This window comes from Eschrichtius robustus, chromosome 2 (assembly GCF_028021215.1).
Source record: "Eschrichtius robustus isolate mEscRob2 chromosome 2, mEscRob2.pri, whole genome shotgun sequence".
In the NCBI taxonomy this organism is placed as follows: domain Eukaryota; kingdom Metazoa; phylum Chordata; class Mammalia; order Artiodactyla; family Eschrichtiidae; genus Eschrichtius; species Eschrichtius robustus.
In genome coordinates this window covers 30304527-30321140 of record NC_090825.1, presented here as the reverse complement: position 1 = coordinate 30321140, position 16614 = coordinate 30304527, and the positions used below count along the sequence as shown (strand labels likewise).

The 16614-nt window shown below is 33.5% G+C and overlaps 1 protein-coding gene across 4 annotated transcripts in view; it reads right to left on the bottom strand.

Annotated features, from left to right (window-relative positions):
- Positions 1 to 16614, bottom strand: part of NIPBL (NIPBL cohesin loading factor) — a 199184-nt gene that overhangs the window by 68342 nt on the left and 114228 nt on the right. For all 4 annotated transcript variants that reach the window (XM_068535241.1, XM_068535244.1, XM_068535242.1 and 1 more), the window contains one exon: positions 3502 to 3684. In XM_068535241.1, the coding sequence (XP_068391342.1) occupies positions 3502 to 3684 (183 nt within the window). The remainder of the gene's footprint in view (positions 1 to 3501; positions 3685 to 16614) is intronic.

The window sequence follows — 16614 nt, the reverse complement described above, 5'->3', positions numbered from 1 at the left end:
TTAGAAATGCCTGTCCAGTGAGAACTGGAGGGAATACAAGTGAAGAATATTTACTATACCTGCTCTAGAGTATAAGCACTACCAAGTTAAAACCAGGATAGAGAACTGATATGTTCTACATCTTGGGATCATACACTGGTTGTTGGAGTGACCACTTGTTGCTGACAGTGAATTACTTTCTAGTCTGTTAATCTGAATCTGACTCCCTTGCTTTCTTGTGACTCGCTTCTATTCTGAATCCTTAACTATGATCAATACCCAAGTATTTAAGACAAAACTCTTGCTTGAGTCCCTAGTCCCCCACTTGGCTTAGATTTAAGGATGCCAACCTTTGGCCCATGCACTCTATGCTTATGCCGATGTCCTTCTGTGTGGGTAATCAATGTCTATACCTTGGCTAATCTTACCTTTATATGCTGCCCTAGCTATTCCTATTCAAGAATCTACTGACAGCATGGCAAAGATAATTTTGTTTCCTCTTCTTTGTGGTCATAGGTGTGGCATAGCAAGAGGACGAATGTAGATGGATGTATTTAAATCTTCAGTGATTTTCTTCATAATGAGGCAAAAATTTGACTATGAAATATATGAAGGAGAGGCAGGATTTCCCCCCTTTTATGATGAGTGTGCCCCAGAACATTCTCTTAGTGAGGGGTTGTCTCATATACTAATAAAAGTAGGTGTGTATGCATGTGTCAGAGAAACAGGTCGTTTATGTATAGCATTCACTAAATGTTTTTTCAACGAGTACCAAAATACCTACTTTGAGGAATGACAACTAACAAGCAAACTTGTTCAGATAGTAGTATTCTATGACCTTAAATATGACCTAGTTAGTCTTTTTGAATTTTAATTAATTTCATAAGAAATCTATTTCAATCCTTTAATTCTATGAGTAGAAAATGCTTGAAAAATCCTATAGTTAGCAAGTACATACAATATGCTGTATCGGTGGTAATTTTTATAGGTCTTGGAGATCTTTTTTTCACATTCATTAAACTAAGCAATTTGAAAAACAAGGAATGGCAAATTAAGAAAAAAAACCCCCACATCTTCTATGATACACTGTATGCTGCAATAAGGTTCTATCAGGATCCCAATTCATTATGACTAGTCTGTTCATTCTCTATATGTCTTGTTACCCTGGAAGAAGCAGGGGAAGAATTCAACAGAGAGGTATGTAAAATATGACTTAGGTGTTTCCCACCCTAACCCTTTCCAAATTTCACCTGTATGTCTCTTTAGCTTCTTATATCTCCCCTCCTCCTTCCCCAGCAACCCAGAGACTTTGTAATTGTGCTATGACTATCCAAATCTTTGTGGCCCAACTTTCAAAGTTAACCCTCAACAGTTCCCCCTATCTTTCAACGTAACTATTTCCGTAGTTTTAGATTTTTAGGAAACCAGTTTGATTAAACCGCAATAAAATTTTGTTTCAAAAAGGTCTCTCTCCCTCAAATCAGGATAATGCTTGCTACTTATGTTCTCATAATATTTTTACATTTTGTATTGTACTCTATTTTTATTACATTGTTTTTGTTGTGGTATAATGGCTATTTGGTTGTTTATGTCAGCTTCTTTCATCACTCATTTCAGTGGCCTCAGAGTCAACTTTTCTATAGTTACTTGTACAGAAATAAACCCCCCCAAACCAGGGAACTATTCTAAGGTCTCTTGAAAAACCCAGAGAAACTTCCCTTTTTCCTAGCAGGGGCTGAATGAAGCTCAGGTTCCCTAACTAATATTAGCTTTCAATATTCTTGGGCATAGATCCATGGCTTTTAAGATGAAATTATGTGCTCCCGTAAGATGAGACAATATCTCTCATCACAGAAAGCAAAGAACAGAGGTTGCAATGAGGACAAACATGAGGCATGTGTGGCTCTGTCCTCTATTTTACATTTGGTGGGCTTTTCTGATTATGCTACCCTTTTTACTTAACTGTGAGGTAGCTACAAAATTCTCATCAGCTTAGCAATGCAGGCAGCCACTCTCAATTACCTGGAGTTGAAGTGTGATTTGAAATCAGTCTGCAATTAAGGAACTCCTTTTTAGTTATTCCCTTTAGAAATGGGTGAGGTATCGGGGAAAGGAAGTGAAGTGAAGCAGAGGCATGTATATAAAGGGGAGTGAGTTTCTAGGACACCAGATCTCCTTTCTCCTCTCTCTTTCCAGATCGTATGTCCCCGTATGAACAAAATGTTTGAGTATAATAAAAATGTTAGCTTTAGCCATTGAAATATACTGCATGTAAATACATCTCATGATAATACAAATTATAACAATTATACATATAATTAAATGTCAGATTAATTTTGCATATTTTATTTCAATTTTAAAACTTTGTTCAGATTTGTTCAGTATTCATAATCTACTGCTCATACTCAAGAGCTCACAATTCTGAGAAGATCAGGGTAAATGAACATAGATTAAAAACTCTGGAGGTGAAGGGCTTCCATCAGTGATATACATTTTAAAATGGCAGCATGCATCTGTCCTTCCTGCCCTTGCTTGTCACACCTCAATCTATGGACACTAGGTGGAAAAGGTAGAACACAATGGTAGTCTTCCCACTTCTTTTGGTCATAATGACTAAGTCAGTTGGCACACAAGTGAAGATCTCCCATAGTCTGTTTCCACTGAATGCCGTTTAAGTCAAACAAGGTTGCTGACCCCTCTTGGCTAGGCTCAATTCTCTTGCTCCAGTAGAAGGAAGATAGGGATAAAAGAGAAGAACTTTTTCAGTGGACCAGTAGGAAGACAGGCGAGGTATAGCAAGTCTAGTGCAAAGACAGGTGATCACAGTGTTGTAGAGAGGTAGCTGTGTAGTGAAGAAGCCAGCTCTGGAAAACAGTGAAACAAGGGAGGAATTCCAGGACACAGCTGGGCAAAAAGGAGAAGCCAGGTCCAAACCACACAGATAATTGGCAATGTGGCTAATCCATTCATAATTTAGTGATAGTATGGTTTAAAATATTTCTTCATCTGGCTATCTCCTACGTGTCCTTCAAGACTCAACTCAAGTGTCACCTCTTCCAGTAAGCGTTCTCTGAACCCCAGTATAATTTTGATGCCAATCCAATGTGCTCCCACAGCACCCTGGATTTCCTATTATCATTGCACTCTTCTCATTGTACTACAATTGTTTACATATTTCCCCCATTAGACTGAAGGCTCTTCAAAGATAGGGGCCACATCCTATTTGTTATATTTTTATTCTCACTGCCTAGCATACAGTAGGAACTCAATAAATGTTTGCTAAATGCATATAGAGGCATACCTGTGTTATCTGACACTAATTATAACTCATTAAAATTTTTTTTCTTGGTGCCAACTGATCTCATCTTTCACACATTAAGTATAAAGAAAAAAACTTGCTATCCTCTATTATTAAGAATTATGATCACTGTACTCTTGCTAACCCCCCCAAATTATAAATGAAACAAACATATCAATCTGCTTTTTAATTCTAAAGTAATAATAAAGTTATATGATACTTACATTCAAAAGCTTCATCACTATCATTATCTTCATCTGAACTGATTTCAGCATATTTTGGCTTTTCATTAACTGTGCTACGCTTGCGTTTATTCATTTTCACACGTTCACAAAGTGGCATGGTGGATTCAATTTCTGCCAGGAGTTCAGGGGGTAATTCTTTTAACACTGATTGATCTATACTACCTATTAATAAAAGGTAAGAAAAAATATAAATCTGAAGATAAAAGGGAAATTTTAACTAAATTAAGCACAATGAAAATGAAATATTAATATTTATGTAAGTTTTCTAAGTCACCTTTGTATTTTAATAAAACACGTTCATATTTACAACTGTTAACAGTCTTAACCCTAAACTGATAATGCAGTTTTTAATACATATATCATCATACAGCAACTTTTAAAATATGTACTTATTATCATAGCAATGGAAGGTAGTTATATCATCAATTTTTGCTACAATTAGTGCCTGCATTTGTCTGCATTGACTAAAAACTTTCTGAAACTAGAGATCCACTTGCATTATCAGGTGTATTTGTAGTTGGGGGTACATCTCACATTCTTGGTAGCACCCAGATTTGTTTTACAGAGGTCTGGAGCAGTTAGTTTGAAAGCAATGCTATCCGTCAGTACAGATGAGAAGAGTTGGAAGACACTTATCACCTCGTTCTCTTCTACTTAACACCTGCTTCTCATCCACTTTCATCCTGGTGGCCCTGTGCGGTGGCTGGGACAAGAGTTTTATATGCTTTTACCCATCACTGTCTATTTGAGAGGCACAGTAATGCCTTTACTGTTACGGAAAATTTCCTCAAACAGATAAACCAAAATATGCATTTAACTGAGCATAACAGGACCATGAAAGGCAAGATAAAGGGAAAACAATACTTTAATATATAAATGTCAATAACTGAAAAGAGTAAATTCAAGCCTGTTATGAAATAAATTCATATTTTTCCATGAAAGAGTAAAGACAGGATAAACATATATCAACATAATACAATTAGAACTATTAACATAATATTAACTGTTTAATCCTACACACATATACACAAACACACAAACAGCTGCTATGAAGAAATAAATCCTTAACATCCTGTTGAGAGCTTAAAAATAAAGTAGAACTAGCAAAAGTTATTTATTCAGGATAATTTGTCCTTGATGACTACTAAAGGTGATGATTTAAACTTACCCATGCAAATCTTTGAGTGGAAGTATAAAAATGATGTCTTACCTGCTAAATTTTAAGAACTGGGAGCAAAGAGTACCTTAGTGGTTTACAGCAGGAAGTATTAGTAACTATAATCAACATTAAGACTATAACATTCAAATGATAATAAAGAATAAAAATAAATCATTCCAAAAATAAATGGGTACTGATTAAGACAATTTAAAAGCCTCAAGAATATACAATACTAATAATTTAAGAATATGAAACATAAATTACTAATCTCAAATGAAGAATAATCCTTTTTTTATTCATCATGAAACTTTTATTCAACATCATGAAGGAGTTATTTCAGTAACTGTTAACCTCTATTCTTCTAAGGACACGCATAGCAACAATTTTACCCAACAAAGACGTAACATTCGTGACTAGTAATATTCCAAAGACTTCACTGCTTGGGATTGTGACATATTCATGTTGACTTTAACTTATCTGTGTCATTTTCAAATCATGTTAATTTCTTTGTTCTGTCTTTCTTAATTAAACTGTATCTTATCAGTGAGCTCCACTTTTTAGAATATTAGTAGAGGTAAAAAATCAACTTTAGCTTTGGATCGTCAGTATCTTCAACCCCCAAGGTAAACACACCCCTCATCTCATTTAGAAGTCCTTAATGCTCTGAGCACCTCTAACTAAATATGTGGCTTTTTGATGGAAGGATCATGTCTTCTAGTATGTATCTTCCCCTTTCCACATGACCTATAATATTAAGTATGTATATACAGATGGTCAATAAATGATTTCTGACTCTTTGGTTCACATTATGTTCACTTACAGATGTACTTCCTGTATAATTTCAGAATTGCTATATTTTACACAAATGAAGACAGTTCCAAATTTTTTTTAACTGGAAATTCTTTTTTGTACTACATGAAACATAACCTTTTGGGGTCTATAAATATGGATAACCCAAAGTATTTGGCTTTTAGTTCATCATGAGATTCTTTTTTTAAGAAGCAGATTTACCTAATTGTTATGTTCTGCTTAAATTTCCATTCACAGAGATATGCTGACTTGATAAAATATCATAGAATTATTCTGCAGATAAACTTACAATAAATAATCAAGGGTTAAGATATGTATGGGTACTTGCACTCTCTTTACAATGGTTTATTGTATCCCAAGAACAAGGACTCTGCTCTCTTCGTTCTCTCTTTAAAAAAAAAAAAAATTCAGCACAATAGCCAAATATAGAAAATTTATGTCTTATATCTGATAAAGCAGGTAACAAAGTTTATTCATTGTAGTTTACCATTTCTTATTCCCTAAATTAAAAATAATACTATCAGATTTAAGAGCTCTACTATTCTGTACATCATTTTAACATCTGTACAACTCTGAAAGTTACGGTGGTATAATTCAAAGACCAACTGTTCCACTTCTAAAGATGACCAACTTAAAAAAAAAATCCAGCAATGGTTAATGTCTCTCAGTATACTGTCCTCCAAAAGTGGACTGCCTCATTTTGAATAGAAATATCTCTTCCGCAGTTTTATGTATTTTCTGTATCTCTTCCTTTTCATAAAACACTTTATAAATCGACTCAGCCAGGTCCCTTGATTATAAAGGGTAAGCAATAAAATGCTTGACACTCTTATACTCACACTCAGGATCTTTAATACATGAAAGTTTGGATAACTGACTCAGCTTCAATAGAAATAAACGTGAGTACTGCAACTGATCCCTAGAACATATCTGGTTATGCTCTTTTCCCTGAATTAGGTAGGAAATAGTCCTTTAAATAATGCAAATACAGTGTTTAACTGGCTACCTCTTAATACGCTGATGATTTTCGAGATTATTGTTGTTTGCTGAGCTATTTGTTCTCAAAACCTTCAGATTGCTAATACTTTATGATTATCTTTCTCACCTCATTTCTCTCATCCCAGCTACTTTATGCTTTAAATCAGGTTGTTTGAAATACCACAAAATTTTAACTTACTGGCTTGAGGGATAATGCCATTTAGTCACTATTTTGTTTGGCACCACACTTCTGTAGATATATATTCCATTAGATACAGTGTATCTCTGTTTTCTGGCTCTAATAAAGCTAAAGAATACATTTACTTCTAGATGTGCTACATTTTAGCAACCTTGGTTTTCCAGTATAAATCACTCATACTAGCACATTTACCAGATTATTAAAACCAGAAGTCATCAAAAGACTTAAAAGTCCCAAAGAGTCACTGATTTGATAACTAACACTGTGTTTTGTCTGTTTTTTTAAATGGGGAAACAACCCTGAGATTAAAATAAATCACTTCAATCAATGAACTCTTTAGGACTGAAGCTTCAGACAATGGAAGCCAGTCCTGTTCAGAAACAAACCAAGAAACTCACATAAACCTCCAAATTTGGTAAGTCATAAAAAAACCTTAAGTAGGCATAATGTAGTTCAGTGACAATCCTTCCAATAACCTAGCACAAATGGATCTTTTACTTCAATCAGGGGCAAAAAGAAAAAAAGTTCAGAAGTGCAGGTTGTCAATCTGCCCCTCTTGGAATCCTAAGTTAATATGGTTTGAAGACACATATTTTTTGGTGCAAATGGTTTCTAAATTCAAGTCAACTTCTTTATTTGAAGCCACTGATAGGAAGTGCATTCAAAGAGTATGAAATGCTGATGACACAGCCTTGAAAAAGGTTAACATTTGGGAGGCAGAAACAAAGGGAGGCAACGTGAAGAGAAGCCAAAAAAATGTGGGGTTTAACTATGAGACCAGAACATTGAATGTTCCTTCCACAGGCACCCCGAAGGTTACCTAACCTGACGCAGAACAAGGGGTGAAGAAGAAGACTGTGCACTAGGAACCAAAATCCAAAGTGAACGTAGGGACATTGAATATTGATGAATAAAAGTTTTGAGGTCACAGAACACTGACCTTAGACGAAGAACTTTGACATGTGTATTTTATCAATTATTTGGAAAGAGCAATAGCAAACTAGGAGAAAGGAGATATTACTTTTTGGTGCTAAGGCTCCTTCGCTGACTGAAAATGAGGGGAGTGAAATTCACATCTTCTACAGTAGATGTTAACAGTCATCGGGACAATAAGGGGGTGGGATCTGTTTATAACTGAAGAGGAGGTCTTAATTTAAGGAAAGAGGGGATCAGGTAGACTACACCCTCTAGAAGAAAAGGGTCAAGAAATAACTGAAAGGTATGCTTTTTTGTGATGGTTCAGGATAAAAAGAAATGATGTATAATGAGATAATCAGGTTTAAAGTTGTCATAATTTTGGTAAAGAGGCAGAAATCCTAAGCATTAGCTAGAAGCTTGTTCAGGATTACATTTTTTTTTTTTTTAATTTAAAAGAAAGACTAGTTATTCATTTGTGGCTATGGAGCAGTCATCAGGGTCAAATTTGAAGCTATTCTCTTCCTGATAGTCTTTGAGAAATACTCCTGAAACTAACGTAAATCATCATTATATAATCACTATATAAAGAATGCTGTAACCTAAGAACCGGCAAGTCTCCCTTTAAATTTTAGCCAGCAATTTTTCAAGCTGCAGATTGTGACCCATAAGCAAGTTGTGGAATCAGTTTTGTAGGTGTTGACTAGCAATGTGTTTAAAATGAAAGAGAAGATGTTAGTGTTATGCCTGTAGTAAAGGCAGGTGTTGTTATTATGTGTTTGTATGTGCATATTAGGTCACAACACGCATCTTATTTGTCTTAGGTCACAATCAAAAAAGTCTGAAAGCCTTTAAACTTTATGGTTGCCATGTTTCTCAAAACAGGAATCAATTCAAATTGAAAAGGTCCTTCTAACTTAATCTACCCAATGTTTCTTTTTTTCTTATTTTTGGCCATGCCAGGCAGCCTGGGGGATTTTAGTTCCCCGATCAGGGATTGAACCCATGCCCCCTGCAACAGAAGCGTGGAGTCCTAACCACAGGACCGCCAGGGAATTCCCAGCCCACTGTTTCTTAAACTACAGGTTCAGTGAAAGATAAACAATAATTTAAATAATATACTCAAATCAAATTGATTCTACTCATTATAAGTTGATAGAATATTCACTACCTTAAGTTGATAGACTATTCACTACCTTATGTTGATAGAATATTCACTACCTTGTATCAGAGAACTTAATTATCTACATTTATAAGTCTGATATAAAAGTTGCCAGTACTACACTTTTTTTTTTTAAATACTACACTTTTGAAGCCCTGTTACAGTAAAACCTTGGATTACTCAGAAATTACTCTTTTAATTATTTTTTATGTAAACCTTTCTAAAAAAGCACTTTATGCATCTTTTTTTAACAAGACAAGTTTCTTGATTCATGATCATCATTGAAAAGATCAAGTTTTCCACTATGCTTTACATGGCAATGCCTTCAGGAGTTAACTGCTATGCATAAGACTGTTCGAAATGATATAAAATGATCTATGCTTTCCTTCTGAGTTCTGTAGGTCTGCTTGCAATTTGCTGAAATGTATACACTCAGATTCTGCTAACAGTGTAGAATATATAACACACAGCAAATGGTGTTCAAATCCTTCAACCCATTTATACCATTCTTGGAAATTTATTCCAAGGAAATTTGTATAACAAAAGGTTCTATGAAGAAAGATGTTTAGATCAGTTTTATCTATTGTAATATCAAAGTGTCCAACAATAGGGGAACACAGTGGAAGAGTAAATCATATTAAGTATTATTATGAACAATGTTAGTACAGAGATAGTAAATGTAAAGAAAACAGAATGCAAAATGATAGGTATACTACATTGCACCTTTGTAAAAGATATTTGTAACAGGAGTTGAAGGAAATGAATGCTAATATTATACCAACTCAAGAGATGAATTTTCCTAAAGAAATAAAATTTATATTTTATGGAAACAAGAAAAAGGTCAATGATTATTTGTGAGGGATTAGGAGGTATTTCATGAGCACAGTGGGTTTTCAACAGAGGTGAGGTGGAGTGAGGTGGAGGATGGAGAACAGGGGACAAGAACTAGGAATTGGTAGCCATTTTAGAGCATTCCAGCTCTGTCTGCTCTGGACAGAGCATGATATTCAATAGGGAGAAAAAGTAGGTAAGCCCATAAAAGTAGGTAGGGTTTAGATGTTACAGTCTTTTTGAGGAGGGACAGAATCAGAATGTACTTTAGAAATGTTACTCTAGCAGTAATTTGTGGGATGCACTGGAAAGGGAAAGACATTAGAAAGGAAATCTTCTAAGAGATATTCAATGTGTCTCGGGAGAAAAGTAAGTAGGCCATGAATTTAACCATCTTCAAAAAGTGGTAATGTTACTATTACATACATATCATGCAAAACTTTAGAAAGGAATATTAGGCTCAAAATATTATTAACTATTTAACATGTTTAAGATCATGAAGAAACCAGAAAATATGAAATCAAGGACAACAAAATTCACTGTTGATATTTGTTATTTAAATATTTTAATCAATTTGATCAAGTATAAAACTATGTTTATTAGCTATTCAACTAACTACTATTACATTAGGTTGAATATGTAGAGAATTTTATAATATTCTAGAAAAACATTTTCTAACAACACTAGGAATGGCATATTTTCTGATTATGTTTTTACTACTAATGGCTGTAAAACAATGTTTAATTTTAACTAATCTACTCTTACCTTACTTCTTCCACATTGTACTCTAAATTAGCCAAATGTTTAACTTCTCTCAACTTGTAGTGCTTTTTCCTTCTGCCCTTCTGCTAAAAACACCTTTTTTCTTAAGAATATTACACTGTCACTGTATCTTTAGTTACCCATATCCTCCAGGAGATCATAAGCTTGATAAACTCACACAGACTTGTGTTCCAGTTGCATCATCTAGCAGAGTGCATGAGATGTTGAAGATGGCCATAAATATTTATTGAATGATTAGTGTAATCATTAGAGTAAATTTGTGAAATTTTTCAAGAAATTTTTCCAGCTGAAAATTCTTTTTTAAATCCTGAAAGCAGTTCTTAGTTGCTCTATATTGACAATTATAGAGAAGTTATCCACAAAATGAAAAGATGGGAGAGAAGATTTCATAATTGACATGCAACAAGTATAAAATATTTAAAGGTAATTTCAGCCTGTATACACTTGTTATATGTTTATATTTAATATATCAATTATATATTAATATACTAATAACATATATAATTCTACTACATAAAACTAAGTGCTCACAAATATTAAATATCCTGGCAAAAATATTATATTTGGCTAATTTCATATTACATTTATAAATATTGGATAAAAATAGGAAAATAATTCAGAACTCTATCTAGATCAGTCTTTTTAATACTCAAATGATAGTGTGAAATACAAATTTTGAGTCTCATTTGCTACAGAATAAAGAATCTAGTTATCAGATGCACCTATATAAAATTTCAATTTTATATTTATATTATGTTCAGCAAACTAAAGCCTGTGAGTCAAATTTGCCCCATCGCCTGTTTTTGTATATAAAGTTTCATTAGAATACAGTGACACACTATCATTTACATATTGTCTATGCCTGCTTTCGTACTACAATGTTAGAGGTAAGTGGCCTACAAAGCCTAACATATTTTACTATCTGGGCCTTTACACAAGAAGTTTGCCTATCCCCAATTTACATCCTGTTATACTTTATTCCATATGAAACAAAGTGCCACCCACCCTGCAAGTGCAGTCACTATATAGCTATATTCTGCACAGTTTAGGCCATTGCAAATTGGTTTATTTAATGAAGACAAAATACCAAGGAGTTGGTTTAAAGCAACTGAAAAAACACTGTTACAAATGAAGAATGCACAAGAAAAGATTTTAAGAAAACTCTTGTTTTAAGCATCATGGTTTTGATATTGTGCAGTTGTCAAATTACCATGAGGAAGAACTACAAAAGGAAACATTTTTTTTAAGAAGTTTTTTATGTAAATGATAATTTACTACTACCTAATATAGAAACTAGGAGCAGGGATCATAAGATCCTTTCCTTAATATATATACACAGTGAGAAAAAGAAATGATAGAAGCACAACTTAACTTGCTTCAAGGAACTACAAAAAGAAGAATAAAGTAGAAAAAGAATAAACTAAGCCCAAAGTTAGTAGAAGAAGGAAGGAAATAACAAACACCATGGCAGAAATAAACAAAAATGAGACTAAAAAGAGAATAGCAAAGATCAATGAAAGAGTTGGATTTTTGAAAAGATAAACAAAGTAGACTAGCCTTTAGCTATGCTTACCAAGAAAAAAAAAGACTCAAATAAATAAAATTAAAAATGAAAGGGGAGACAGTACAACTGATACCACACAAATACAAAGGACTGTAAGAGACTACTATGAACAATTATACATCAACAAATTGGACAACCTAGAAGAATGAATAAATTCCTACAAACATATAATCTACCAAGATTAAATCATGAAGATATAGAAAATCTGAACAGACCAATTACTAGGTGACCGGGCCCAAAAACCTCCCAACAAAGAAACCCCCAGGACATATGACTTCACTGGTGAATTCTACCACACGTTTAAAGAAGGATTAATAACCAATTCTTCTCAAACTCCTCTAAAAATAGAAGAGGAGGAAACACCTCCAAGCTCATTTTACAAAGTCAGCATTACCCTAAACCAAAATCAGACAAGGGCACTACAAGAAAAGAAAATTACAGGGCAATATCCCTGATGAACAGAGATCCAGAAGTCCTCAACAAAATATTAGCAATAAAAAGATCACATACCATGATCAAATGTGATTTATTGCAGGGATGCAAGGAAGGTTCAACATCCACAAATCAATCAATGATTCACCACGTTAACAAAATGAGGATAAAAATCATGATTATCTCAATAGATGCAGAAAAAAACATTTGACAAAATTCAACATCCATTCACAATAAAAACTCTCAACAAAATGGGTACAGAGGGAATGTACATCAACATTATAAAGGCCACGTATGACAAGCCCACAGCTAACATTATACTCAATGGTGAAAAGCTGAAAGCTTTCACTCTAAGATCAGGAACAAGATAAGGATGGCCACTCTTGCCACTTTTATAGTACTGAAAGTCCTAGACAGAGCAACTAGGCAAGAAAAAGAAATAAAAGGCATCCAAATCAGAAAGGAAGAAGTAAAACTGTCTCTATTTGCAGATGACATGTTATTATACACAGAAAACCCTAAAGACTTCACCACAACTGATAGAACTAATAAAGAAATTCAGTAAATTTGCAGGATACAAATTCAATATACAAAGTTCAGTTCTTTTTTGATACACTAACAATAAACTATCAGAAAGAGAAATTAAGATAATTCCATTTATAACTGCGTCAAAAAGAATAAAATATCTAGGAATAAACTTAACCAAGGAGGTGAAAGATCTGTATACTGAAAACTGTAAGACATAGTTGATGAAAGAAACTGAAGAAGACACAAATAAATGGAAAAATATTCCATCCTCATGGACTGGAAGAATTAATATTGTTAAAATGTCCATACCACCCAAAGCAATCTACAGATTCAATGCAATCCAATCCCTATCAAAATTCCAATGGCATTTTTCAGAGAAATAGAACAAACAATCCTAAAATTTGTGTAGAACCACAAAACAGACAAAGAGTCAAGCAACCTTGAGAAAGAAGAACAAAGCTGGAGGCACCACACTTACTGATTTCAAACTATATTACAAAGCTACAGCAATTAAAGTGGTATGGTACTGGCATAAAAACAGAGACATAGATCAATGGAAGAGAACAGAGAGTCCAGAAATAAACTCATGCATATATGGTCAATTAATTTACCAAAAAGGCGCCAAGAATATTCAATGGGAAAATGATAGTCACTTCATTAAATCGTGTTGGAAAAACTGGACAGCCACATGCAAAAACATGAATCTGGACAGCTATCTTACACCATACACAAAAATCAACTCAAAATTGATTAAAGACTTGAATGTAAGACCCAAAACAATGACATTCCTAGAAGAAAACATAGGCGGTAAGCTCCTTGACATTGGTCCTGGCAATGATTTTTACCAAAAGCAAAGACAACGAAAGCAAAAATAAACAAATGGGACTACATCAAACTTAAAAGCTTTTGCATAGCAAAGGAAATCATCAACAAAACAAGAAGGCAACCTACTGAATAGGAGAAAATATTTGCAAATCCAGTATCTGATAAGGGGCTAATATCTAAAACATATAAAGAACTCATATAACTCAATACGTAAAGCAACCAAACAATCCAATTAAAAAATGGGCAGAGGATCTGAATAAACATTTTTCCAAAGAAGACATACAGATGGCCAACAAGTATATGAAAAGGTGCTCAATATCACTAATCATGAGGGAAATGAAAATCAAAACCATGAGATATCACCTCACACCTGTTAGAATGGTTATTATGAAAATGACAACAAATAAGTGTTGATGAGAATGTGGAGAAAAGGGAACCCTTATGCACTGTTGATGGGAATGTAAATGGGTGCAGCTATTATGGAAAACAGTATGGAGGTTCCTTAAAAAATTAAAAATAGAACTACCATATGATTGGGCAATTCTACTTTTGGTTATATATCTGAAGGAAATGGAACCATTATCTCAAAGATATCTGCAGTCCCATTTTCACTGTAGCAGTATTTATAATAGCCAAGACATGGGAAAAAAACCTACGTTGTTTAGCTCATTGATGGGTGAATAAAGAAAATGTGGCATGTATACACAATGGGATATTATTCCACCAAAAAAAGAAGTTAATCCTGCCATTTGCAACAACATGGATGGACTCTGAGGGCATTATGCTAAGATAAATAAGTTAGAGAGAGAAAGACAAATACTGTATGATCTCACTTATACGTAGAATCTAACAAAAATAGAATTCACAGAAGCAAAGAACAGATTGATCTTTGCAATCTGTAGGAGGTGGATGAAATGGGTAAAGGCAGTCAAAAGGTAAAAACTTCCAGTTATAAGATAAGTAAGTTCTGGGAATGCAATGTACAGCATGAGATGATGGATGTTAACTAAACTTACTGTGGTAATCATTTCACAATAAACACATATAGTCAGCCCTTCATATCTGTGGATGGGGAACCTGCGGATACAAAGAGTTGACTGTATGATACCATTTTATATTAGGGACCTGAAAGCATCTGTGAGGGGTCCTGGAACCAACTCCCTGTGGATACCGAGAGATGACTGTATGTTAAATCATTATTTTATATACCTTAAACTAAAACAATGTTATATGTTAATTTTATCTCAATAAAACTGTAATGAAATAAATGATGGCAGCAATGTTTTCAGATATACACTGAATATAAAGTATGTATACACAAGTGAGACTTATCTTAAAAAATTACTTCATTAGATAAATTCAATTAAAAATGGGATGACTGCATTTCTTTATATAAAAAAACTAGACAAATTTTAGCTCTAACTGTAAGATTCACTTTGGTCTTCATAACTGCACAAAGTAGGAAAAAAATTGGTTTCTCTATTTTAAAAGTGAATGAACTTTGAATCAGAGCTTTGAAAGGCTATGATTTGTTGAAGGCTGTGATGCCAGTGCTCTTTGAAGTACAATGTATAATGGGCTTAACGGAGAATTGTCAAAAGTTAGCACGTTAGTAGTCAAAGAATGCTATTTTTTTGTGGGTGCAGAAAAGGATCCGTATTAAAAAATTCATATTATATTGTATCATATTATATCATAGTATAGTACAGCATATACTGTTAACTCTAATATATATTACTCTAACATACTGAATTCTTAAAAAAACTACTGAAAACCTCCCCATACGAGAACTTGATACATTTATTAAGATTATGAATACCTACTTGATATACTATAATACATTATAATATGTATTATAACATACTATATTATACTACCTACAATAATATTAAAATATATTAACTATTTAATATAATACTATGATATACTATACTGTTACAGTTATCAAGTAGGTATTCATTATCTTAATATCTGTATCACGCTCTTGTAGGGGTGGGTTTCAATAACATTTCTCATTTTAGAATGAGAGAGAATTCAGTATGTTGGAGTAATGCGTATTTCTTCATAAATACTAGCGGGTTCTCTCAGAATTAATCATTTGTTTTCTCTCACCCTTCAACCATATATCTATTTCTACAGATAAGAAAACCTTATAGAAGCTATGTCCTTAGCTGGCCTGAGATAATGAATGGGAAGGAAAGAGAACACTGCTAGCAAACTTTAATACATTTAATTTTTATGAAAAAATTCTACTTAATGCATCTCTTTAAATCAATATTTATATCAATTATCTACTAAGTAATACTTGAACCAGAGAAATTCTATAAATAGAAATCATGGACAAAATTGTTCAAAGAATTGCTCTAAAATCACAACAGCCAAGTGTGTATTATGCCAACTTCTGTAATAAATATTCTCCAAAAACTTCCTAAAGATATAACTAATAATAAAGTCTTTACGGAAACTAAAAGTTTTATTCTTTTAGAAAAGTATTTCATATATTGTTCAAATGAGCCAAAGTAAATTTCTACTGCAGCATAATTAAGGATTCTGAATATTATAATCATAACTACTTTACTGAGAATTTCTCGATTTAGGAATTCATAAACTATGCCAAAAATTCACTCTCAGAAACAGTACTTTCTCTCAGACTTACGAAGCCTAGAGTCCTAAACACAATCCAATGCTACATAAAATATGAATGCTACATAAAAGGCAAAAACTAATTTCAGTGATCAACATTTTACTACAGTAGTAACTGAGGTGAAATAATTGCCTCTAATAATGACTGCAATCATTAATCAAATGAGCACTGTATCTTAAACACTGTTGACTATTAGAGCTGTTAGATAACTTTTTAGTTTAAAGGCCATGATCTCAAATAACAGATGGTATGTTATATTCTT